General features: G+C 37.8%; 1 protein-coding gene across 6 annotated transcripts in view; it reads right to left on the bottom strand.

Annotated features, from left to right (window-relative positions):
* The window catches only part of per2 (period circadian clock 2), a 59,631-nt gene that overhangs the window by 6,786 nt on the left and 24,961 nt on the right, over positions 1-27,884 (bottom strand). For 5 of the 6 annotated variants that reach the window (XM_053673630.1, XM_047162536.2, XM_017495436.3 and 2 more), the window contains 18 exons: positions 21,686-21,784; positions 21,364-21,521; positions 19,770-19,891; positions 18,582-18,783; positions 17,019-17,070; positions 14,872-15,014; positions 13,696-13,774; positions 13,222-13,328; positions 11,738-11,891; positions 10,954-11,062; positions 10,343-10,480; positions 9,082-9,157; positions 8,799-8,967; positions 7,917-8,044; positions 5,637-5,837; positions 3,024-3,275; positions 779-1,245; positions 244-630 (listed from right to left, as the gene is read on the bottom strand). In XM_053673630.1, the coding sequence (XP_053529605.1) occupies positions 244-630; positions 779-1,245; positions 3,024-3,275; positions 5,637-5,837; positions 7,917-8,044; positions 8,799-8,967; positions 9,082-9,157; positions 10,343-10,480; positions 10,954-11,062; positions 11,738-11,891; positions 13,222-13,328; positions 13,696-13,774; positions 14,872-15,014; positions 17,019-17,070; positions 18,582-18,783; positions 19,770-19,891; positions 21,364-21,521; positions 21,686-21,784 (3,043 nt within the window). The remainder of the gene's footprint in view (positions 1-243; positions 631-778; positions 1,246-3,023; positions 3,276-5,636; positions 5,838-7,916; positions 8,045-8,798; positions 8,968-9,081; positions 9,158-10,342; positions 10,481-10,953; positions 11,063-11,737; positions 11,892-13,221; positions 13,329-13,695; positions 13,775-14,871; positions 15,015-17,018; positions 17,071-18,581; positions 18,784-19,769; positions 19,892-21,363; positions 21,522-21,685; positions 21,785-27,884) is intronic. The other variant, XM_053673631.1, reaches the window with a different exon arrangement.

Genomic DNA, 27,884 nt, shown 5'->3' with positions numbered 1-27,884 from the left:
ATCATTCCAATGGTCAGTTAAACTACAGAAAGAGTTTGGTTTACAGCTATTAACTTTAAGGGGGCAAATACTTTTCATCCATTCATTTTCAGTAACTGCTTTTCATCCACTGGGAAAACAGCACAAAAGCAAAAAAACAAAACAACAACAAAAAAAACCCCTACATAATAATGCCATCTAGTGGAAAGAGAGAGCAGAAGCAAAAGAAGACAAATGAGGAGCTAAAAGAAATCACGCCCATACTGTCTCTATGTCAGTCTTGGTCTGCATTCCAGCGTTTGCTCCTTTCTCCACTGCAGTGCTCCCCTGAGTACCAGCAGAGGTTGCTGTGGTTTCCTGTCTTTCATTGGAGCGCTGGCTCTCCTCCAGCTGCAAAAGGTTGAGCTGCAGTGGTGAACTACACTGTGACCGGAACAAGGGTGGAGATGATTGGTCCCGTGCACCCAGTGACTGAGGGGTGGAGCTCCGTGAAGGCCCCTCCCTCGTTTCTGGTTCTGCGGGCTTGGGTTGCTTGTCCAGTGGTGTGAAAGGGAATGGCTGAGTTGGAAAAGGGTTTTGTTGGGTGAACTGAGTCTGTACAGGAAACGTTGTCTGGGGTTGGAATGGAACCTGAGTGGGTGGGAACAAAGCCTGTAGGAGAGCAATTAAAACTGTTACAAATAATAATGATTAATCATGTGTTTCATTTATATACTGGCTTTCCAAAACCTCAAAATGCTTTGAAAAATAGAGGTTATTACAGACTAAAAAAAAAGACAACTGATCAGCTGAAAGTTACCTGCTCAGGGTAGAAAGGCTGCCGAGGGGCATTTCCTAGTTGTGGGAACATGTAGTTGGGCAGCACAAGAGCCACCATGGGTGTGACAAGAGGGGCAGGGAATTGGGGCTGCATGGGTTGCACAGGGAAGCGTGGATTTTGGGTACACTGACTGTCTGCAAATCCTGAGAGTGGGGCATCCACCCTGGGGGGCATGGCATTGCTCCCTGGGTACACCTGGAGGGGGTATGCAGGCACAACGGCTGGGTACGCGATAGGAAAAGCAGACTGTGAGGTGTCTGAAGGAGACCATGAAGTTTGGTTCAGTCCTTGCAGTTCTTGCCTGAACAGCTGTCTCCGATGTGAGATGGTGCTGTCGGACGATTCATTCTGTTTGATGCGCTTGGATTTGGACTTTCTGTTGCGGCCCCCACGGCCAGTGGCAGGTTCTGCTCTCCCCCCCTGCTTACCAACATGATACTGTCCAGCTGTACAAAGAGAGAAGGGAAAAGAGAGAGAGATGTATGCAAGCTATAATGGAATATGAACAGAGCTTTATGTGATTTAACAACATTTTTAATTTTTAAGGCTAATACTGGCCTCTGACTAATTAGTTAGGGGCACTGATATCACAGCATAAATTTAATTCTGAAATCTGCTTTCTCAGAAGGTCTTGATTAATGAGGTTTTTAATATTAATGAGCACAGCCAGGCTGCCACTGTTGGGCCCTTGAGCAAGGCCCTTAACCCTATCTGCTCCAGAGACGCCGTATCATGGCTGACCCTGCACTCTGACCCCAACTTCCTAATATGATGTGATATGCAAAGAAACTATTTCACTCGGCTGTAATGTACATGTGACAAATAATGGATTCTTCTTGTTCTTAATTTTATTTAACTGCAGCTCTGTCCGGTTGTGTCAGCTGTAATTCGTATCATATGTTTATATTAAGGAGCTTGCCCTAATGCCATTTCTACAGTAACAACTCATTCAAAAGGAATTGTACGATAGACAAGCCACATAAACTAATAATAAACCGATTTCTAATAAATACACAGATTAAAAACATGTTGCTATTTAAGAAATGTGTAACTGCTGATATGGTGAAGCTTTCTGTAAAGAGATTAACATTTAAGTAACATTTAAGCCATCATGGCAGACTTCTCTGTAACATGACAAGCCATGTTTTTTTCGCTTATTAACTTCAAGAGAGGAAAAAGAGAGACCGGTGAGGAATGGCTATGAATAAACACCATAATGTAAGAGATAACAGGAACTGATTTTAAACAGTACTGTACTGTTAAACATGATACATCATGAAGTAGTTACAAATAGTAACAGCTGACAAATTGCTGTAGCATAAGGAGAATAAAACACTTGCTGTTTAAGAAAATCAGCTTTTGGTGTTGATTATATTCCTGTAACAGCATGCACAGTCATGCTAATGTTAATGTGCATTCTTGATGTTTGGGAGAATGACCGACAATGGGAATTATTCTGATATTAAAGAGTATTTGATCTACTCACACTGTTTTTGTACAGGTCAAGTAGAACCTGGAAATGACAAAGAGTTTGCCTGTATTGTGATAATTATGGAGATATTGGTACCTGAGATTTTGCAATAAAATAGCTAGGCAATCCTAATAATCAGCTATCAAAGAAGAACTTAGGATAGCAGCCTAAAAAGTAACAAGAGCTCTCAACTTTTCAGCACCATGGAACATGCTAACTGTAACCCCCCATCTTTCATTTTATTGTTGGGATATTTATAAACTTACCATGCCTTGAAAAATCCTGTCTTCCTGTATTATAAGTTTACTTCCAATAGTAGGATATTAGCCCATATTTGAAGCTTTCATTTCTTTCCTCAGGCTTTATTTAGAAAAACAGTGCTGCCAAACTAACAGCGAACATGTTGAGTCAGGGCTTACGCTGCCAGGGTGGCACTTCACCTACGCCCACTCTTTCACTGGTACATGCTCTCGGAATGTACTTATTTGGGCTTCAGTCAAAGAGTGACTGTCTCATCCAATAAATTAATGAGGTCTGTTAACTGCTTTGCTGACTGAAATTCACAGTGATGTTCTATAGAGTGTTTGACAGGGTGTGAACTGTGTCAACTGAGCTGAAAATAAGCAGAAGTGAGGAGGCAAAGATTTTCAACTGAACTAGATGACGCTTTGCCTTGCTAAATGAAACGAATCGCACCTTAACCGGATTACAACTGAAAAAGGCCTGAATTGCAAACCCGGAAGATGTTCTCACCATCGGACGTGGCCTGTCCTTTCTGCTTCTCCAGGTAGTCTGCTTTGAAAGTGTGAACTCCCCTTAGCTCCTTCAAGCGGTTGAGAAAGGCTTGCTCTTCTTTCTGTGTGTGTGCTGCCAGCACCTGCTTAGTCAGGCCTAGTTTCTTATATGCTTCTCTTTCCTGGCTGGGAGGTATAACTGTGGCAGGAGGAGTGGCTGCAGTGGGGCCTTCTGCTATGTCTCCAGCACTGGGGCCATCCTCTATGATTTCTGTGTGAGAAAAACAGGACCAAATTCATGTTCATACACTGTATAACGCAGAATTGTTCATTTGTTCACTCACAAACTCTAACTCTATTAAACTCTAGGACTCTATTAAGACTCTATTAAGTCTCTACCTGACTGCGAGCACCGTATAGACATATAAGTACACATAGACACATAATAAGGAAAGTCTGTGTTAGTGATACTAAGCACAAATGTACTCACATACTGCTACTGTATTCACTTCTAAATATGCACCAGATCAGAAAATATCAACCAGCTACAGCAGGGGTTCCCAAACTTTCCCAGGGCAAGGCCCCCTAAATGGCATTAACATGTGACCGAGGCCCCCCTTTTGCAGGGTGTCTTTAAAACACATTAAAAATACAGACTTCTGAATATATCCCCCTTTTTACATTTTTTTTATATTAATAATTACATCTTTACATTACATTAGGAATTGATTGTGTGTGTGTGTGTGGTTGTCTGAGAGTGAGAAAAAGAGAAAACATACTAGTGGGAGGGATGGGCACACCAAATTGTTGAGGCCCCCCAGGCGCCCCCTGGAGACCCCTACTTGGAAAACCACTGAACTACAGCACCCCAGTTCAAAGAAATAGTTCATGCAAACTATCTTGCCCCTAATCACTGCTATCAGAACTGAGTACTTGTAGAAATACTAAGAAACATATACACATATACATACATACATACACACACACACATATATATATACATATACATATACACACACACATACATATATATATATACACACACACACACATACACACACACTATATATATATATATATATATATATATATATATATATATATATATATATATATATATATATATATATATATACACTATATATAAAATATATATATATATTTTTTAAAGTTTGGTGACTCTAGTTTTCTAAACATGAAACAGATTGGCTTCTATAACAGTTGTGGTTTAACCAATCACATTTATGCATTAATGTAAATTATTTTGCTGGTTTGATTGATGATGATATGTCAATAGCAAAAGTGGTAACATGAAATACCACTATGAAACATAACATAACCACTTCAAATTGCTTTATTCACAACTATAATCTAATTATAAATGGTTCAGCGTTAAAGGACAACTCCTGTTGCCATGATGCCTGTGTAAGCAAGGAATATTATGTTTCTGGGCATGAGATGATACACTAAAGCCATGATACCAGACATATTCCAAGACAGGCTTCAAAAGACAATAGTGAAAGGAGACAATATTGAGAAAAAATTATTCAAATATGAATACATTTATTTTGTTATGACAACAAATCAAACCAAAGCAATATCAATGCACTGTAAGAAACTACATCAGGATTTGTACGGTGTAATTTCCACCTATTATTAACATGTAATTTTAGTTTCTCAGTGCCATAAATGCATCTCGTGGCAACGTTATTAATATGAAAAGATTGTTTGATCGTAGATTGAGCATAAATTATTCAAATAAAACGTCAAGTGTCCTCACAGCTCCTACTGCTCTAAGACATCCACTTTCAATGCACTACTGTGTCATAATTACCAATTTAATTGTATAGATGAGGAAAAAAAATCATGCTTTTATTTTGTGTATTTCTTCATCCCATTTTACATTTGAATCACTTTAATTTTACTTCAAAGGCATTGATTTTAACCCACATTCAGAGTGTGGTCAAGCCAGTCGCTGTAGAAACCGGTGTGCATTTATACATTAACTGCCCTTCAGATGGCTATACTATGCATCTGCTGTGAATAGTGTGTGATAGTCGGAAAAAGTTGAGTAGTAGTGTGCTATGGGCCATTTCTGTATTATTTTTCCCGAATTCACGTTAAAGTTAAGCTTATCCGAATGAAGCGTTATAGCACATGTGTCCACCACAAAGCTCATGGGGCAAATCTGGCCTGCAACTTTGTTTCATTTGCCCTGTGGCCCTTGATTTTGACACGTCGCATAACGCTGAACTTTTTGAACTTAAGAATGCTTAAGTAAGCATTCTTTGAGGCAGTTAGATTCCCACTCACAAACCTTGTGCTCTATGCTACTACCTCTGGTGCTGCTGCCTAGTGTGTAAGAAGAGTTAGCGCTCATAATGAACATTAAAGAGAAATATTGTGAGAAGCATCTCAGAGAAGCAAAATTCATCTCACCAGTATTTTGTATTGCAATATTTGTGACAATGATATTTTGCCTAATGCAAAATATCATTGTGACTAGACCTTTAAAATTTTGACATTTTGAATACTCCTTAAGACTTTGTATATGTTAACTAATGACCTCTGATTAAACATGTTTCTGTCCACTTTCATTCTCTTTGCTGAATATCTTATGTGCCTTATCTACCTGACTCTGGCTGGGTTTTTTTGTCCCCCACATGTACGATGGTGCTGCTGTAGCTGCACTGGCTGGTTATAGACACCACACTCTCAGCTTTGCTGGGCAGTGTCAGGGGAGTGAGCGAGGTGCCCACCACGCCTGAGCTGCTCGGCTTCTTCGACACATCCAGAGAAGAAAGACCAGCTTGGGACTTCAGGTGTCCAGGTGCTAAAGGATAAAGAGAGAAAACAACAATATTTTATAGCCCTATGTGTATTTATGTGCTTTACCACATATTAACAGTAAAATATGTTCTAGTTACAACTCATGCTTAGGACATTCTTGGGATGTAAAGGACGTTAAATAATAAAAAATAAATAAATAAAACCTAATGTCTATTGAAACATAAATGAATAATAAAGTGTAAAAACTGAAACCTAGTATTCAGCTTCAATTATGAAATTTACCAATTATCTACTTAATTAGGGCACATTATTAATAAGGGCATATTGGATATTTGGGACTGGAATGAGAACACTATATTAAATATTCGGATAATTCTGTTCCTTATTAGAAAAGAAAGTCAATAAATATACATATTCTGTTAACAGTACTTATCGTGGATTACTGCTAAAAGCTGAGGGTTAAGTAATAATGTAAATGATGTTAGGTTTGTGTAGTGTATCTTAATGTAATGTATCATCATACTATTCAAGTTTGTTTTCATCAGCTCATTGTTCTTATATTTAAGTCAATGAAAGTGTATTGGTATTATTTGACTATTAAATATTGCTGTTATTAAATAATATATATAATATTATATATATATATATATATATATATATATATATATATATATATATATATATATATATATATATATATATATATATTCTACAACATTGCATTTCACACATAAAATAAGTGTTATTCATTACAGGATCACATTGGTAAATATTAATAAAATGCTTTGATTGATGCTGTGCAATTTAGAGATGTACAGTGCCCTCTGAAACTATTTGAACAATGCCAATTCTTTTGTTTTGGCTATACACCGAAGACCTTTGTGTTTGAGATCAAAAGATGGATATGAGATGAGAGTTTAGGATTTCAGCTTTTATTTCCTGGTATATACATCTATATGTGTTAAACAATATAAAACATAGAACCTTTGTTGTGTTGGCAGTGTGTTTTGGATCACTGTTTTGCTGCATGATAAAGTTCGTCTTGATTAATTTGGATGTATTTTTCTGTAAAGAAAAAGATCAAATGTTCCTGAAAACTTCTTCTGCTACTATCATGAGTTACATCATCAATAAATATTAGTGAAGATGACACTACCTCCACCATGCTTGACAGATGAGCTTGTATGTTTTGGATTATGAGCAGATCCTTTCTTTCTCCATACTTTGGCCTTTTCATCACTTAGGGAAAAGTTAATTATGGTTCCAGAACTTTTGTGGCTCATCTCTATATTTCTTTCTGAATTGTAATCTGACCTTCTGATTCTTACTGCTGATGAGTGGTTTGCATCTTCTTTAAAGTCTTCTTCAAATGGTGGATTGTGTTACCTTCACTCCTGCCCTGTGGAGGTTGTTGTTGATGTCACGGACTGTAGTTTTTGGGTTTTTCTTCACCACAATGTTTGTCATCAGCTGTTATGTTACTTGGCTGACTCTGTGCCAGCTGCTCAGTACACCAGTGGTTTCTTTTCTTTTTTTTTCGCAGTACATTCCTAATTGTTGTACTGGCTATGCCCAGTGTTTGTGCAATACTTCTGATTGATTTTCCTTCTTTTCTCCACTTCAAAATGGCTTGCTTTTCTCCCATAGACAGCTCTCTGATCTTCATGTTAGCTTATCCTTTTTAACAACAAATGCAGTATTCACAGGTGAAACTGAAGGCTAAAACCATGAGTAGATGTTCACAGCTGTTATTTTGTTTAAACAATCAATCTAACAGTACACACCTGGGTAACAAGGAGCACCTATCAGTCACATGCTCCAACATTTTTGCTTGCCTACAAATTGGGTGGTCTGATGTGTTGTTTAACACATCTACATATAAATACCAGGAAATAAAAGCTGAAATTCTAAACTCTCTTCTCATTTTTATCTTTTGATCTCAAACCCAAATGTCTTCAGTCTACAGAAAAAAAGAGGGTACTATACATGCTATCATATAGTGGTTGCTTATTTTCGAGTAAGCACTTTCTGTTCAATTCAAATGAAAGCACTTAACACTTAATTCTACTTTTGCAGCACATGTGGTTAGTGGTTAAGTGGCTTGCATTGCATGTTTTTCTACCTTCAGCCACCTGCATAGAGCTTTCAACTGCCTTCTGTTTGTCTTCGTCTGAGTTAGAGGAAGTGGTATTGGAGGACGACCGGCATTTACGTTTCACCGTGATAGGCACATTGCAGCTCTCTAAATACCTGCATAAACAAAAGACAGACAGAAAAAAGGAAAGTGCGAGAGAGGGAAAGAGAGAAAGAGAGAGAAAGAGAGTGAGTGAGTGAGAGAGAGCAGTTATTCACAATTAACAAAATGTGTATGCCTCAAATACCCTTAAAATATACTTCAAATAAGAAGTATATTGAAGAACCTATTGAAGAAAAACTATAGAAGAAAAACAATTTCAGACATTTGATCTTGCTGTGACATTAATCCTATTCAGATCAATTCCAAAATCTAGTCAGTTCATCTGCTGGTAACATTGATACATCCATATAAATCCTACAAACATTTAACCACTTGTTTTTGAGATAATGAGAGTCTCATATGGATGGACAACCCAAAAACATAATACCTCTACCTCCTAGTGGCAGAGGCATAAAAAAACTCTGTATGGATCTTATGAGCAGGCAAAATATTATTGTACAGTTAAATTATATTGCACACTTAAATGATCTTAATGTTTCAATACTTGGAATACATTTGTAAAATAAATCTGTTCCGCAGGGATCCGCTGATTTTAAAAGGGGTCCTTGGCTGCAAAAAACATTTGGGAACCCCTGAGATAGACAATCTGATTGCCATTAAAAGTCTATAAATGGATCATAATAGAATAATCAGCAAATCAATCAACGTTGTTAAATACCACAATTTAACAGTTGAAAAATTAAAAAAATATTCTTATTCTTAAAATGTTCTTTGTACTTTTAATAACAGCTTACTCTCACACTGTACCTAATTACACTGTCCAGGCAGCTGATCTGCTGGTACGAGTAGACAGTCTGATCTTTTAATGTGAGTTCTTCCTGTATGGTGGCTTGCTGCTCCTCCGTACTCTCTCTCAAGTTAACTGGGAATGCGGAGTCTTTCAGCCGAACTACTGGACTCTTCTGGAGAGGTTCTGCTGGAGAAAGTGTGATTGATTTATGTCAGGGTATATTCCGTATCCCCTCCAATCCCCAGCAACTTGTAACAACCACAATCACTCTTTCTTTCACAGAAGCATATTTGTACTTACTGCCTGGACTCTTTTTGAATTGCTGTCCCTGGTTCTTCTGCATATGAACACCTTTACAGATCTCCTGAAACGTTCTCTGTGAAAAGAAACCCAATAAACACAACGGTAAGGAAGGCTTCACTGCAGTGTGTGTATATACAGTATATATAGTATTTGGTGACCAAACATGAAAGCAGTTGAAAGGTGAAGCCAAAATGACTATGATGTCCTCTAGTGGCTGTCTGCAGTACAATAAAAAATATAAAAATAATAATAATAAAAAAAAATAAAAAACTTTATTCAAACCCATAACTGTTAACTATATAATACATACAGAGGGCTCCAAAAGTCTGAGACCACATTGAAAATCTGGGCTTTTTTTCCATTTATAATTGGAAATAAAAAAAAATTGTTCCAGATCCTGAAAATGTAATAAAATCTAAATTGGGACTTACTCACAAGTTTGAAACGTGAAACTGTGAGATTTTTTAACAAATAGTAGCTTGGTTAAAATCATCCCCATCATTTGGTCTATAAAAAGCTATTTTTAAATTCAATTATCTGTTACAGTGGCAGAACTATGAAAAGTATGGAATTTTCAATGTACAGTATCTCACAAAAGTGAGTACATCCCTCACATTTTTGTAAATGTTAGATTATATATTTTCATGTGACAACACTGAAGAAATGACACTTTGCTACAATGTAAAGTAGTGAGTGTACAGCTTGTGTAACAGTGTAAATTTGCTGTCCCCTCAAAATAACTCAACACACAGCCATTAATGTCTAAACCGCTGACAACAAAAGTGAGTACACCCCTAAGTGATACTGTATGTCTTGTGTACATGTGTGTTGAAGCTGTATGTAAAGATACACTACGTAGCCAAAAGTATGTGGATACCTAACCAGCCACAAGAGCCTATGAGAAGTCAGGCACTGATGTCAGTTGAGGAGGCCCAGTGTGCAATCGGCATTTCAATTCATCCCAAAGGTGTTCAGTGGGGTTGAGGTCAGTGCTCTGTGCAGGTCACTCGAGTTTTTACACATCAGCCTTGGCAAACCATGTCCTTATGGACCTTATTTTGTGCAGAGGGGAATTGTGGTAGAACAAGTTTGGGCACCTTAGTTCCAGTGAAGGAAAATCTTAATGCTAGAGCACAAAAGACATGCAACTCCTACACAATTGTGTGCTTCCAACTTTGTGGCAACAGTAGGGGAAGCCCCACATGGTAAGGTGTCCACAAACGTTTGGCCATACAGTGAATCCGTTATAATGTCTTACAGGTTTGGCTCGACCTTCTTCGTCGTCCACGTGTGGATGGGCTGCATTTCCATTGCTCTCGCTGGATGAGGCCACGCTCACCAGATGATCGTTACTGCCTAGGCTTCCATAGCCGCTCGAGCCGTTATTATGTATTGGCTATACACACATACACAGGGGGGGGGGGGGGGGGGGTGGGCAGAGGTGAGTGTGGGTGCTTCTTGTTTACCTCACATGTCAAAGGTGCATAACAGACCCATAAACAATACAATTCATGGCGCATAATGGTTTTAAGGCTCACCATTATAACATTCTAGGTCAGCAACTGCAGTCTTAAAATTTATTTTTTATCTATATATAACTTGTATGTCATAATTTGTACTTCCCTTTTCCTTCCGCACAACACTATGTTTCAAAATTTGGTACTCTGTGTAATGGGGTTTGACATGTTGGCCCTAGTCTCTATCTTTATGATGCATGTGTTTTCGTCCTTCTTACTCCACAATATGACTGCCAGAATTTATTTAGTAGGTCAAAGAAACATAATTACCCTGGGCAATAACATATTTAAAACATTTCAATTCCCTATGCACAAAATCATTGTCTCACTTTCTCTTTCAGTAATAACTGACCTGAAGCAGTAGCCGATGAATCTGTTCTGTGATATCCTGGATATCCGAGTCCACTGTTTTACCCTCAGCTGTGGCTGGAGCTGCAAAGACGTCCTCATTTACGGGACCCCTGGAAAATTCCAAACCAGTCAAACTCACTATTACTTTCATAGTGCACCTGGCTGAGGAAATGAGTTTAATGAACATGTACTACATTCAGCTGAGGGATATAGCTCAGTGCAAGCAAGAGAATAACACAGTGACTACAATTTATTTCGTATGAATTACAATATTACACCTATGTTTCAACCACTTTAGAAACTATAGGACAGGAGTCATCAACTGATCTGACAAAATGCCTCTGTTTTTTTAGTACTCATTCCTTCTCATTTATATGATCACTCCCTGCAGTTTTTTGTCAAATTTGGCCAGTACTCATGTTTTTTTCTCTGTGGTCCTACCCTAATGTTATCACCTAAGTATGCGCGCGCACACCCACACCCACAAACACACAAATACGTAATTATATATTTCAGTAGATCTTTTCTATAAAAGTATAATGTAACTGGAAAAATTTAATGGATGGTTGTAGCTGCCATTTGATGATCCCAGATACAGACAATACATTTACTGCAGGTATTAAAGGGGCCAATTTCATTTAGCTCTGTCTTTCCCCCCTTTCCATTTAACTTTGTTAGTAAATCAGCGAAACAGACACGGTTAAAGGCCGAATACACTCAACTGAGGCAAAGATCCAAAACAAACACTGGTTAGTTTTAGTACACAAAGCATATCCCATACTCACATGCGGACTTTGTGTCGTGCAATGACAAAGGACACTTTACGGCTCCAGGGGTTGACGAAGCTGGACCAGCTGGTGTCTAAGGTGATGTACTCTCCATTTCGAGCACAGAAACGAATGGATGAGTGGTCAAATGGCTGACCAGCGTACTGCAAGACTATGTAAAAATTATTGATTGACCGTGTTGAAAATGACATACTACATCCTTATGTAATGTACATATTTGCTCTATGTTCTACTGTAAAGTTAAAATACATCACGTTGTCTTACAGTAGAGTATAGTGTGCTGATTATAATATATTATAATATGCTTCTAAAAGCATAAACACATATTTGAACCTAAAGTACTATCAGGACAGGATAAGATTGAATGTAAAAATTACAGAAACAGGAGTGTTTTTATGATGTTTGCATGCATACAATGTTCACCTCATATCTTTAATACAAACTAATTATGTTTACCTCAATTGTAACTGCTTGTTGTAGGGCTCGTGGACATGTAACATGTATATAAGGCTCAATAACTCAAGTTAACTCAATAACTTAATTAAAAACCACGGAAGCGTTGCTTCTCTGACATTTCCTTTAAAACAACATTTACATATTATTGTTCTATTTTAACCTCAGCCAATACTTGTTTTTGATTTGGTTTCAGCCAGAGATGATCGGAACGAGTTGGGATTTAAAGGATTATCTCTACACTGAAAAAAATAATACAATGTTGTGTTTTTTTATTGCTTTTTTGATACAATGCAAATTTGATCATACTGGATATGTGCACTTGGGTCCAAAAGTCTGAGACCACACAAAAAATTGGGCATATGGTATTTTTCTTCTAATTTAAAACAAGAAAACAAACAAGCAAAAAAGTTTAAAAACAAAGAATGAAAATGTTCAGTATTTAGAACATTCAATACTCAAGATTCAGCACTATTTCTAGGTCACTATTTAAATTTTAATTTGTGATACTGCCCATACTAATGTCTTACAAAAGGTCAGATTTTCTTTACAAGATTTTCAAACTTGTGGAGTCCATGCCAGCTCAAGTGCATGCTGTCAATAAATCAAAAGGAAGACATAATAGATACTAAGAAATTCGGAAATTCATGTAAATATTTATTTTACTCATTTCTATTACTTTTCACTATTGCTGATAATATAGTTTGTAATGCAAAGAATAATGCAAAGAATGCAAAATAGAAGCATTTTAATCTTTTTAACCATTTCATGCTAGAGGCCTCAGACTTTTAGACACCACAGACACCATGTGGTGTTATTTCTATAGGCCCTTTTATTGCCGGTAAAAGAAGATGCAGTCTTTCCAGACTCAGGAATGTGCAGTCAGTAAAAATGACTGACAGGATGAATTTAGATAAAACAAAAATTTCAGAGATATATTGGTAATTACATTACCCCACCTATCCACATAAAAACTAATACAGTCAGAATAGCGTTTAAGCAGTACAAACAGATGGTGTGTCACTCACTCTTCCTGTGAATGCTGAGCATCAATGGCCTGTCATTTGGGTGCAAGTGCAGGAGTAATGGTGTACCAATCAGGTCTTGTGGTAGATATCCAAGCAATGGGACAGCCCTGAGATGCAAACAAAAATATCAGGCACTCATTCACTCAAGTCGTTCTGTAAAGTCTCTGGCTTTTAAACATATGTGCAGCCTTTAAATACAAGTTATTCATGTGTTCTAACCAAGGGGAACTTCACTTTCCCAAGTGAACCATTACTTATAGATGATGAATAGCTCTTTATGAAATCATAAGGTACTCAGTGGCCCTGTGGCTCAAATGTTTGGATCTTCTATAAGGAATTCATTTTATTTAAAGAGCAGACTCAAACTGAAGTAAATAATTTGAGAAATTCAAATGTGAAAAGAGAGAGAAAAAGGTAGACTTTTGTGTTAGAAAGAAAAAAAAAAGAATGAACGAGACAAACATAAATCCTTACCTTTCATCGACATCCTGAAACACACAGCTTGGTGTGTGTGTGGTAGTGAAGATGCGTTTGTCCGTTGGGATCCTTGGAGCTGTGAAGTAAACATCTAGAGGTTAATACTATCAATACTGGAGAGTGACGCATTTCCATTTTTCACAGCCATTTGGCATAGAGGCTACTCTTACTATTATATTCATGTACAAAACACCTAATGGATCTGGCTTTTAATTAAAGGAAGTTTTCCTTACTTGCTCATGTTTATCCAGCAGCAGATTTTGCACTATGGGGCATTATGTGACAGTGCTGCTAAAGTTCTGAATCAATGTATAATGGTAAACCAATTATTTTCTTTTGATAATACAATAAAAAAAAGTCTTGTGTAGATGAAATTGGCGGAAAAAAAAGAAGAAGAAAAACAGGAAATCACAGAGTTAGTCATAGCCTATGTGAATTAAAATAAATGACTTGAAGGGAAAAATTGCCAGAGCTAAAGAAGATTGTTGTCTGCGGTTTGCTCTGTGTTATGTGTTTACTCTCCAAGATCACCTAGGCACAGTAAATATGTATTTTTTTCACCATTTTCATGACAAACTATTTTCTTTTCACCTCACCTTGTTCACATCTCATTCACATTTTCTGTAATTTGGCTCCAGAGTTTGCCCTTTTCAGATTCGGTAACAATATGAGTCAGAATAACTTTCACTTCTACCTCAGCAAAAGTCTTTTTTAATGTTTTTATTTACGCATCATTTAATCTATGTAAGTGTTGCCTGTTATGGAGTATTCTGGGCATCACCAAATGCAAGCTGTGCCACATATGCGCCTGGTAATTTACACGTGATTGGCATTTTAGCATTCATCAATATATACATTTAAGTGGCAAGAAAATTTCCAAATTTCCTAGCCTTTGTTTGGCTTCTGCAAATATTTCCACACAACTTTACTAAAATACTGAGAAATGAGGCCTATTGTATATTAATAAATAAGAGCTATACCAGTACAAATGTGTGTATTATGTGTTACATCAGTTAATAATGCAGTTATTACTCATATGGCGCTTGGGAATAAACCCTGAAAATCTTAAAGCAGGTCTCAATAAGTGAAATTAAGACCCAAAGCATTTTTTACCATCTTACATTATTAAAACCTAGATGTTTGTTGAGTGAAAATCTGTGCATGCCCAGTGACCTTCATAGCCGGAATGCACTCTTTCAGCCAGCAGAAGGCAGCAGAACTGGTCTTCAGTGTGCTCTGTGTCCTGCACCTTCATTAGATAAGGAGTCATACGGAATGGGTAGAACTGCAAGTCCCCTTCACAGTCCTTACCTCCACTGCAACACAAGAGGACAGGTTTAAACATTACAGACACACATAAGTGTATGCTTAACCTTGGTCCTATAAGGGATCTATCACACTGGCTTTAATTCCAGCCCTTATGTCAATTTCTGTTTATGGTTATAATATCAAGTACACACACACACACAAAACCACCTGCCTAATATTGTGTAGATCCCCCTTGCGCTGCCAGAACTGCTCTGACCCGTCGAAGCACGTACTCCAAAAGACCTATCCTGGTGCTCCTCCCCAGGTAAGCGACGCACACGCACCCAGCCGTCCACATGATGTAAAAGAAAACTTGATTCATCAGACCAGACCACCTTCTTCCATTGCTCCACAGCCCAGTTCTGATGCCCATTGTAGCCACTTTCGGCGGTGGACAGGGGTCAGCATGGGCACTCAATCCGGTCTGCCGCTACGCAGCCCAATATGCAGCAAGTTGTGATGCACTGTGTGTTCTGACACCTTTCTATCATAGCCAGCATGAACTTTTTCAGCAGTTTGTGCTACAATAGCTTATATGTGGCATCGGGCCAGACGGGCTAGCCATCGCTCCCCACATGCATCACTGAGCCTAGGGCGCCCATGACCCTGTCGCCGGTTCACCAGTTGTCCTTCCATGGACCACTTTTGGTAGGTACTAACCACTGCATACCGAGAACACACCACAAGACCTGCCATTTTGGAGATGCTTTGACCCAGTCGTCTAGCCATCACAATTTGGCCCTTGTCAAATCGCTCAGAGCCTTACGCTTGCCCATTTTTCCTGCTTCCAACACATCAACTTCGAGAACTGACTGTTCACTTGCTGCCAAATATATCCAATTCCTTGACAGGTGTCACTGTAACAAGATAATCAGTGTTATTCACTTCACCTGCCAATGGTAATGGGTGATTGGTGTATATATCTAAATATAAATAGATGTACATTTACATCCAATCTTTACAAATACATCCAGCCTCTAGTATCTTTAAGGCTGTCTACAAATCATACATGTTTTGCATTTCATTCTCTGCAAACAGGAGTGCATAATACAAACAATAAGCCCTCTGCTCATCGTGATATTCTGGGTAATCAAGATGTGCTCACTGTAGATTAGCAGAGAGTTTGAAAACCATGTATCTTGATTTAAGACAAAAATGCACAAGACCACCCCCATCAATATCTCAGTGCTACCTGGGCGCCCTGTTTCACATGGATGGCATGTCGACATGCTGTATTTCTCCATCAACATTATAGAAACTGATGAGCTGGATCACTCGGAATGCAATAAATGGTGAAATCAGCTTCTCCTCCCTGTCTGTACAAAGTTGGTCACAAATTGCCACATGAAATACAGTGGTATCTCATTTGTCAGCAGGAAAAAGGAGTCAAAGTTTAACTTGACTTTGCTAAAGTTGAACTTTGAACTTTGCTCGCAATGTCAAAAACTGTAGAAAGTGAAGTGGTGTGCAATATCTGATGTGAAATTACACTATTCTCTCCACAGCAAAATAATGGCAGAAATTACGCTGATAATCATCTGTTTGCAGCAACAACGTAATTATGCATTTGTAAAGTACAGTGTGAGGGGGCATGTCTAATAGTGAGATGCCAAAACAAATGCTTAAAAGACATCTGACAGCAATAGAAAGTGTAAAATGCATCACTGCATATAGTGTTCAGATGTATCCCAGTGATCATGGAGCAATATTTCACATACTTTCATTTACACTAGTCCAGTTTTCTATTTTTATTTATTTATTTTACCTGCGGTACATGAGCATATTTCCTTTAGGGGACAGTGTGAAGTAAGAGTTTCTCTGTACAACAATGGTATATGGATTCTTATTTACCACAAATATTGCTTAACTAATTTTGTCACGCTGTGTAGGAAAGAGAACATGAATTGAATGAAGTAAAACATATGTGCTTGTGTATGAGGCACATACAGTGAGGCCCAACAGACACACACAGACATAAAGATGTATACACATAGGTATATATGTATACTCACCTGATGCGGCAGAAGAATGACTTTTCCTGCATGCAGTCAGAAGGTGAAGATTCTTTAATAGGGAAAAAATTATGAATGTTTTTTTTTAACTACAAAGAGGTCATTCTGACTGCTGCTGTTTAAAACCAATTATACCACAGCACTGCTGAATTCTTGAATCTTATTGAAAAGAAGACGTTCATTCATTTTTGTTAAGAGCACAGCTCCCACAGTAGTGCCAGCTGTAATTCAAATCACATATTTCTATTAATGTGCTTTTTTAAAATATGTTATCATTTCTATAGTAACTCATTCACAGGGCCTTCTATGACAGATGCACCACACAATCTAAGGCTAATAAGAAAGATAAAAAATGTGTGGTTATTTAACAAAGAAAAACAGATCATTGTTGATTTGGTGTGGGTTTCTGTAAGGATTAATTAACATTTATGCAATAAGTGTTGAGTCTCATCCCTTTATAACATGCAGTAAGTTTTCTGCCACAAAAGAAATAAATAAATTCAGTTAAGAGGACTTTTTTTTTTTTTTTTTGCGCTTTCTGGTTTCTCAGTAACATGACAAGCTGTATTTTTTTTTTTTTTTGTCTTTTTTGTAACATCAAGAGAGAGAAAGACAGGGAGGCTGGTAAAAAAAAATGACTTTCTATAGCTGCTATAATGATACACTATAAAGGAATGTTCCACAACATTAAATGTAACTATAAATTGATAAAAAGCATATATTAATAAATAAAAAAAATTGTAATTGCTGGTAAATGCCTGTGGTATAAGACAAATAAAACACTCTGTTGGACATGCTGTTTTCGGAAAATAGCCAACTTTGGAGTGGTAGTGGCATCATATCACTCCGTCATTGATTATTTTCCAATACCATGCAGTAGTCATGTTTCCAAGTGTTTAGTCATGGTCTATATTTTTTTGTTCATTAACCATTTCATGCATGAATTATGAAATTCTGATCAATGATTTTTTTTTTCTATGTGTTGTTTACTTTTCTTTAGGCATAGAAACATAATTTTACCTTAATTTCACTAATTTTCTTATTCTTCATTTTACATATTTACAAGCTACATTGAAGTAATAGATCTCCAAAAGATCAGAGATTAGAATTGAGGTGGCAAATTTTATTTATTTTATAAGGGTCACATCAGTCACTATCTGTTCCCATGTGGCCTCCATCTGTTAAAATAAATTGCAAATAATTGTTTTAGACGCTTCAGACGGTTTCCTGGAAGACGGAGGTAATCTCTGTAAAAGAATTACCTTCCTATTTTCAGTAACTGAATCAAATTGCCCACACAAGTGCTATTCTAGGCCAGTGAAGAAACTCCTGCTCGAGACTTGAGCTTTTTAATCTTTGGCTATCCGCCTCCCTGTGTTCTAAAAATGACTCCATGGAACAGGAAGAGTTTGCTGTAGACTGAATCAGAAGAGAATGACGCACTCACTCTGGAAATCTCAATGAATTCATCAGCATTCATGTGGGCTAATGTGTTTTTTGAGGGTGTTGTTGGCAACCCTGGCAGCAGCATTGTACACTGTGGATAAAGCATGCATGTCATACCAGCTCCTGTACACATGCTCCAAGATGGCAGCCTATATGGTGTGGTGAAGCTGTAGAACACACTGACGTCCTGTGGTGTTAAAAACTCCACAAACTTGGCATTCTTGAACACGTGCCGCTTACAGTTGAGAATGGATGCCGCTTGATCTGAGATGTATACAATCTTGCCCGTGATCAGAGATACTGCCACTGCAAAGATGTCCTACACACAGACGTTGTAAAGTATAATTAGTAGACAGTACATTTAACCATGTGAAAATCAAGAATACAAATATTTTACACTGTAATCACACTTTAATATGTTTTTTTTTTTTTTTATTAAAAAAGGTAATTTAACAACACAAGCTTAATGAGTGCCTTTAGAAATGTAGCAGGGAATAAACTGTTATAGCAGCGTCTGTGTTTCTATTTTCCTGCATTAGAACCACGCAATTTTCCGGTAACAATATTCTAGAAAAACAAAAAAGTCTACAACTAGTTCTATTATAAGCAATCTTGTGCATAAACTAACAGTCTGCCATAAAACAACTGAGCTATCTGATGACCAATCGTGGGTGGCCCTAACGTTGGATCCCACATCTTATCCATCCATCCATCCATCTTCTATACTACTTACTCCTTTTCAGGGTCATGGGGAAAGCCTATCTGGAGCCTATCCCAGGGAGCATCGGGCACAAGGCAGGGTACACCCTGGACAGGATGCCAATCCATCGCAGGGCGCACAAACACATACACACATTCACACACCCATTCATACACTATGGACACTTTGGACATGCCAATCAGTGTACCATGCATGTCTTTGGACTGGGGGAGGAAACCGGAGTACCCGGAGGAAACCCCCGCAGCACAGGGAGAACATGAGAAACTCCACAGGGCCATGGTGGGAATCAAACCCCCGACCCGGGAGGTGTGAGGCGAACGTGCTAACCACTAAGCCACCGTGTGCCAATCCCACATCTTAATTATTGTTTAAATTTTAATTTAACATATAAACAACAGGGTGTAGGTTGTACATAACAAAATCAAAAGGTCTGAAAATATATTTCACTGAAAAAATGCTTTATTAACCCTAACAGTGTTTAAAGTGTTAGTGGGACTGAAGTGTCTCTTAATACAATTAAAATATTGCACAACATGCTATATAACAGTTTAAACATGTTAAAAGGGTAAATGTGAAAAACTTACTGTATTTTTCAGTGTGTATTCTGACGTGATGCTGTCAATCTCTTCTATCGTATATGAGGATACATCCAGGCCAGATGGCTGGCTGTCATTGATCATAAGCAACTGGTAGTACTCCTCATTAGCTGAAACAAAAGTCACAGCAATAATCAAAATTGGAACACTTTAGATCAGTGTTTTTACTTAACTACTTGATAAAATCTTAACACATAACATATGACCCTTATAACACATATACAACTGTGTTAGAAGAGTGACTTACAAACACATTATAGGCTAAAATAACAGACAGCACAAAAGGTTTATAATATAATGGAAGGTCAAACGTCACGTTTAGGGAGGATTTAATACCAAAATTGAGCATCTTGCATGTAACTACAGTACAGATTTAAGTACAGTGAACGGTGTAAGCACAACTATTCAGACAGCTGTGTGAGAACTGCACACACAAGGTGGAGCATGCTGAAAACACAAGTGTGTCTCAGTTATGTGTGAATATGACCTTGAAGTTAAGCCCATTTTTGGTGTGTGATATCGGCTCGAGTGAGGAGCAGTATTATGTCCAGTGCCACCATTTAACAGTGTGTATAACCACATTATCACGCTGAAATCCATGTTTTGGTCTGTAAATACACGGAATGCTTTATCAGGCCAATATTAAACACGTAGTCATGACAATATTTAATCAATTTATAATATACTTTACAAAAAAAGAGCATCTTACGCTCCCCTCATCACTAGTTCACAGGACTATTGATTTAGCACTATCTTGGCAATATACTAAACTCTTATTTGCTGTTTATTTCAATACACAAAGTTGAAAGCACATAATTATATAGGATGTTTTTGTATGCTATAGCTTTATAATTTCCCTTCACTGGAACAAAGGTCCCAAACCTTTGTAAGTGCTCCTGTAAAGCCTAACCAGATGAATGGAGGATATTACAACAGCACAGAGGGGACTAAATCTGGAACAGGATGTTCAAAATCATACATGGGTGTGATGGTCAGGTGTCCACAAGCACAATTTCTGGCCATATAGTGCATATTAGACTTTATTATTTGTATATTTAAAAAAAAACTGTTTTTAAAAAAAAAAAAACATTAAAAAAAAAAAAATTGTCTCTTGTTTTTATGTTACATCTTATTACATTTGACAGCAAAGGAAAAAAAAGCTCTATTTCTATCTTCAGTCGGCATTATCTGTACCTGATTTTATTTTTTAGCTTTAAAGGCAAGTGCTTGTGTTTTAAGGCATGGTGCTATTGACAAACTCAGTCTCAGACACTTCTACTCAGACACTTCCTAAGTATACGCAGGGGATTTGCACAACTGAGTGGGGAGCCCAGAAACCGACATAAGCATTTCTGAATATTCATCATTTTCACCACATAAATATTGATGACCTAAGTCACCGGCCCAATGAGAATAGAAGAGTCTCCAAACTAATTTTCTCAAAATGTTAACCAGGAAAAACTGGCCTTGCAAAGCCCAAAATGAAGAACAATATAATATGAAAAGTATTTTACAAGTATAAAATAATAAAATTTTTCACTTTGTATGTCCGGAGTTTATTAAACTGAAGGGTTCTGCTCACCTTCAACCTGTTTGACACATCGAAGGGCATACTTCAGGGTGTTCAGGGTGGTGGATTTACTGCCCTTGTTCCTTTTATCTGCTGGCAAATGGAGCTTCAGCTCTTTGAGGGTTTTTATCAGTTCCTTCTGTGTTTTTGCCTTGGCAGACTCTTCACTACTGCAAATGTACAAAACACACAAAAATCACATCACATGGCAGGAGGAGATTTCATCATCAACAGGCAATTGTTTCTTTGCAGGTGTACATACATGTATTAATCCCAGACTGCAAGTGCTGGTATGTACTGCAATTAAGAACAAGAGCTGGGTGTGTTTACAAACCTGCATCCGCTAGTAGAAGGGTTGTCCTGTTCAGAACTTGCACTGAGTAGACTAAAGGCATTGGAGCTGCTGGGAGGTGAGGGACTGTGAGAGTTGGAGCTGGAGGAATAATAGATATAAACTTTAAGCAATGAAAACACCATTCTGAATATGAACCATTCATACAGCTTTAGAAAAGTTAAAACAGCCACAATTGTTTGTTACTAAGCTGAAACAAACCATTTCTAATGACAACTAATGGCCAACTAAGGGTTGGAAAAAGATACGTCATGGCCGTAGTTCATTAAAAAAAAAAAAAGCGCTTATATCTAAACAAAAAAGCTTTTTAGTAGGTCTTCAACAGCTGTGCAGTTGTTTTTTTTTTTTTTAATCTTAAAAATGTGTGGTGTCCTGGTATTCACCCCCCACAAAAGCTGCAGGAAGATGCAGCACCATGGAGAGCACCAAAACAGAACTTTTGGAGATTATTGCATTGCAGGCGAGGAAACCATAAACCAGGGGTCGTCAACTGGCAGACCGCAGTCTGATGAAGATGCAACAAAGTATTTAAAAAATATAGTTGATGATTAAAAAACAGGAGCCCCTGGGCATGTTTCTTATGGCACTGTCCAGTGGAGTAGCCTAAGGTAGGATGAATTTTTTTCTAAGATTTCTCACCATATGACAGATTAATGGTCTCAGCCCTGAGCAGAAGTACTAAAAAGTATTAAAAAGTGTTCAGCATCCCAGTAACATGCAGAAACCTCAATTTTTCCTCAGTTTCCTTGTTGAGTTACATCAACTACCAATCTACCAATTTACTTAAAACTCACTCCAGCCTCATTTCTTGCTACCTAGTTTCCCCAGGTGCAGCTGTCTTCTGAGAGCATCTAGGTGTTTTCATAGTAATGGCTTTTGTTAAAATAACAGAGCTGTGTCCAACACAGAGCTACAACTGGTGGTTTCCTGCTTCACCAAAACTGCTAAGCAATCAGAAATACAACTCAAGCATGTGCTACAATTACGGGGCAGTAACAAGTAAATAACCCACTTCATAGATGAGATGGAGGTCATGATGACCAGTTAGCACCCCTGACATATCCTGTATTTCCTCCTTATTTCTTAAGTACAAGGGTTAACCTGTGGCTTTAGGTGTTGTTCAAGGACCCCTATAGACACAAAGCCCAAACTCAGTGAGCTGTTCTTTTTGTTTGCAAAAATGTAGGACACCTCCTTAAGCATAAATCATGTACAAGTCCTTATTGCAATTATCTATTATGTCATTCAGAAATCTGTTAACCATGTAAATACTGTTACGGCCCAGTCTAGGTTGGGCCGCACAGAGTAACCAGCTCGGGATTCAATTGGATTGATCTTTAAATAAGGGAAGGTAGGAATAACAACACAAACAAAGTTGGGTGAAAAAGGTTGTGGCATATTGTAACAGACAATTATCTACATACAACTGTACAAATGAACCAAAACAGGCGTATCTTCAGGGTGGGCCAAGGCCAAAATTATAAACAAAAGAATTCTATTGTTTAAGTAGCTAGCTTACCTAAAAGGAAAAGGAAGAAAAATACAGGGTTTCTTCCCTAACTACCTAAGCAAAGAAACAGAGACAAAAGGAGCCCTCTCCCAAAAGAAATGGCAGCCACACCCCTACTGCCAGTGAACCAAGTGAACATATATACACAAGTGAAGAGAATGCACTATAACAATATAGGGTCAACCAAAATCAAATAAAAAACAAAAAACAGGCAAAAGTCAAAACCAGAACAGCAGTCAGAACACAGAATTTGATCGCCACAAGGGCAAGCACACAAACCAACCAATCTCCTAACAACATGAAACCACCTCCAACATCCCACATGTCTTCCTCTTTAAAAAACGCAACCAATCAGTGAGGTCATCCTGGAGGCGGGAGCAAGGCAGGCTAGGGCAGGCTGGAAAGTCTGGGAGGGAGTTCGGACCTGCACGCAAAATGTCACAGCACACAAAAACTTCCTGTCCCAAGATAGCGGGTTGTAACAATACACATACCATACATACAGAACACTGGGTTCATACATTGTGACCTGATTAGTTTATACACAGTCATCTCTGAAAGTATTGGAACAGCAAGGCCAAATCTTCTGTTTTTGTTATACACTGAATGCAAGCCCAAGCCATGACACTACCTCCACCATTCTTGATAGACAAGCAATGTTTTGAATCGTGCGCATTTGGCCTTTCCATCACTTTGGTAAAGGTTAATCTCGGTTCCAGAATTTCTTTGGATTCTTTGGAATTTGAATTTGAATTTCTTTGGATTCCATGTGGTATTGCCTCTATATTTCTGCTCTCAAAGTCTTCTTTGAACAGTGGGGATTGTGATACCTTAAACTCTACCATGTAGAGGTTGTTGCTGATGTCACTGACTGTTGTTTTCTTGCTTTTTCTTAACAGCTGTCTTCACAGTAATGTTTTTCATAAACTACTGTTGTTTTCCTTGGCCGACTTGTTTGTTGTCGGGTTGTTAGTACACTAGTGGTTTCTTTAATTTTTAGGATATGACAAATGGATATGTTGTACTGGCTATGCCCAATGCTTGTGCAATGACACTGATCGATTTTCACTCAGCTTCAAAATGGCATGCTTTTCTCCTATAGACAGCTCTCTGGTCTTCATGTTGGTTTATCCTTTTTACCAACAAATGCAATCTTCAGAGGTGAAACCCAGGGCTCAAACCAAGAGTAGACAGTCAGAGCTATTAATTGTTGTTAATAGCAGTCATATGTTCCAATATTTTTGATCATTTGACTAATGGGTGTATTCAAATAAAAGGTGCCATGTTGTTTAACACATCTAGGAGTAAATATCAGGAAATGAAAGTTGAAATTCTGATCTACTGTCTCATATTAATCTTTTGATCTCAAATCCAAATGTCTTCAGTGTATACAAAAAATAACAATAATTGGCCTTGCCATTCGTTCCAATACTTTTGGAGAGGACTGTATTTCCAAATCTCTCTCTCTTTATGTGTGTGTGTGGGTTGGTCACAGCTTTTTCAGCTTTCTATCAGCTTAGTGCAGTAAGTACTAAGAGTAACCGTCCAGGTGTAGGTGACATTGAGGCTCCTCAAGGATAAATCAATAGAGATTAAAGAATGTATAAATATGCATGTATTCAGGCCACTGCTTTGTCCTGTGAGCTTAAGACTGTAAGTACTAAATAGAGCACCTGTCCAGGTGCAGTTGACATTAAGGCTCTTCAAAGATTAAACAGAGTGTTTATAAATAGCTTGGAATAGAATGCATGTTCACAAATAGGATATCCAAGCAGATGAGCTAAATATACTGACAGAAAATAGAAAGGCAACAGGAAAACGTAAAGTCAAATGTTGTACATGGTTAAATGTAGAATTCTTATGCAGAACCATAAAACAGGTTTTCCCTGTCAGATAGGAATTTTAGAACTATCTTAACTATCCAATAAGTTCCTTTTTTTTTTTTTAAATAAAGATTTTAAACCAAAACAGTTAGACTTAGTCCATGGTTATATCCATAGAATTCTGTAATTTGTGCATGTTATGTTGCTTAGCAATCAAAGCTTTCTACATAGTCTAGTTAGAATAGTTTTATATTTGATCATTCTGGTAGTCCTACAAACAGTGACAACACCCGAGGCAAGTTTAATGATAAATTCGACGTTTTCCCGATCATGTCATACCTTGACGTGAGCTAAAATTACTGAAAGAACTATGAGTTTAACTTTGTAGTGTATTTTTGTAGGTTTGATAGGTTTTGAAAGTAATGTGAAGGTAAAGTAATTAGTAATATGATTACTTTTTACATGCAGTAATCAGTAATGTAATCAAATTTCAATTTTAATGTAGAAATTAGTAATCTGTAGTGGATTAAATTTTTTTGAGTGACTTACCCAATACTGCTAGCAATACAGCTTGGAAAATTATATCACATGGTATATACAAACCAAAAATGTCATTAGTCAGTTGAGAATAAGTCTGTATCTTGCAGGCTACACAGATGTTGAAATTCAATGATACATTCTTTAATAGTGTTGCACAACGCAGCACTAACAGTGACTCTGAATGCACAAACTCAAAGCTGTTGCCTCAGCAAGCGACACAAATCTGGTCAAAGCCTAGTTTGTGTCAAATCAAATCATTTAAATGATCAGGTTGCTGAAATGTGTTTATTGTCCAGAGTTACAAAGATGTCCACTCAAGTACTGAGTGATCAATTTCAAGATGTTTGCCCTCATTATCTTCGTTTTACTGAGCAATGTACTGTTAAAATGGAAATCTTTTTTGTGATGTAAAAAATGAAACCAAGATAAATCATGCCAGCTCTTCTTCCACATTTAATGTGATATAGCAACCAATAAAATTCAAGTGAAAACAAAGAACATTTTAAGAAGAAAAAAATTTACAATAACCTAGTTGCAGTACGCGACACCTTTAACTAATGCTCTCTTAAAGAATCTTTTGATGGTAATACTGAACTCTGAAGTCTTTTTTTAGGATTCTACCAACTTTGCACATCTTCAGTTGGCAATTTTATTCCATTCTTCCTACTCCAGAGCTATCGATTTGCAAGGAGATCTTCCGTGCACAACCTCTTTTCAAGTTATTCAACAGGTTTTTGATTATCGTGCTGGAAGGTGATATTTTTTTAAATGCCTAAAGGTTTTGTGCCAAAATAGAATGATATGGGGAGCTATCCATGATGCCCTCTGTCTTGAATAGAGCCCCAGTCCCTGCTGAAGAAAAGCAGCCTCATAACATGATGCTGCGGCCACTGTGCTTTACCATGGGTATGGTGTTCTTTGGGTGATAAGCTGTCATGTTTTTGCAACAAAATGTCCATCCATCTTCTATACTGCTTATCCTTTTCAAGGTCACGGGGAAACCTGGAGCCTATCCCAGGAAGTATCGGGCACAAGGCGGGGTACACCCTGGACAGGGTGCCACTCCATCGCAGGGCACACTCACATACACATTCACACACCCATTCATACACTACGGACACTTTGGACATGCCAATCAACCTACCATGCATGTCTTTTGGGGGAGGAAACCGGAGTACCTGCACACCCAGGGCCGAACCCCCGACGAATCGAACCCCCGACGCTGGCGGTGTGAGGTGAACGTGCTAACCACTAAGCCACCGTGGATAAGCACCATGGATTGGATGTACATACTCCATAGAATGGAGAATAAGTAATATCAAAAACTGACTATAAAATATGGCCAACACAACAAAATAAGGCAAAGAAAATGAAAGACTAACACAGACCACAGAAAAATAGAAAAGGGAATCAAAAAATAAAAAAGGACAGAAAGCTTGAGATAAAAACACAGAGAAATTGGGCCATGAATGACTTACACCCATCTCATGCAGACACACAAACCACACGTTGTCATGGAAATACCTCTCTAAGTGCGTCGCAAAAGAACGTTTTCTGTCTGACACAGAAAAGCAACAAATCATGAGGAATTAGAGGTGATCATGATCTGTTTTTTTATCATTAGAGACAAATTAGCTTCCTCTGTCCTTTTGCAAATATCCTGATCAGTCATGAAATACTTAACTGAACCAATAAATAGAGATAGCAATGATTAGCAATGCTGCATCTGCCTCGTCAGAATTTTTATTCATCAGAAAACACCGCTTGAAGGCTGCAAAACTGCTTGTACTTCTTTCTCATATCCGGTTCCTTAACTTGAGAGCCCTTAAACAGAAAGAGTACTCTAGAGAAGAATTCATTTTAAGACTCTGATTGGTGACAAGCTCTTTTAGATTTTAGCTTACCAAGACTCCTTTCACACCTTTTCGGTACCCAAGGAGACTCTACAGATACATCATATAAAAGCTCATAATAAAACTGTAGCTGGTCAGGGTCTCAATAGAACGAGTATGGACTGAGAGAAATAAGAGAAACTGCAACTGTTGCTGACAGTTTTCCTGAAAAGAAAAAAAAAAGTGCTGTGTATGAGTGTATTCGGAGTGTACTTTAAGTGCTGTGGTAGATGGCTATCTGTTTAGAGAATTCCACCACGCTGTAGTTCCTTTATTGCTCATATGAATGAACTGGAATGACTGAACGTACGATTAGACAGTGTATGTGTTTCTTTTATATATAAAATAAAATAAAAATTACAGAATGGAATCTGCTAGTACTCAAATATGAAAAACGCATGCAAATATGTTTTGTA

This window comes from Ictalurus punctatus, chromosome 20 (genome assembly GCF_001660625.3).
Source record: "Ictalurus punctatus breed USDA103 chromosome 20, Coco_2.0, whole genome shotgun sequence".
NCBI classification, from domain to species: domain Eukaryota; kingdom Metazoa; phylum Chordata; class Actinopteri; order Siluriformes; family Ictaluridae; genus Ictalurus; species Ictalurus punctatus.
The sequence above is the reverse complement of the archived record's forward strand: the minus strand, read 5'-3'. Positions and strand labels throughout refer to the sequence as shown.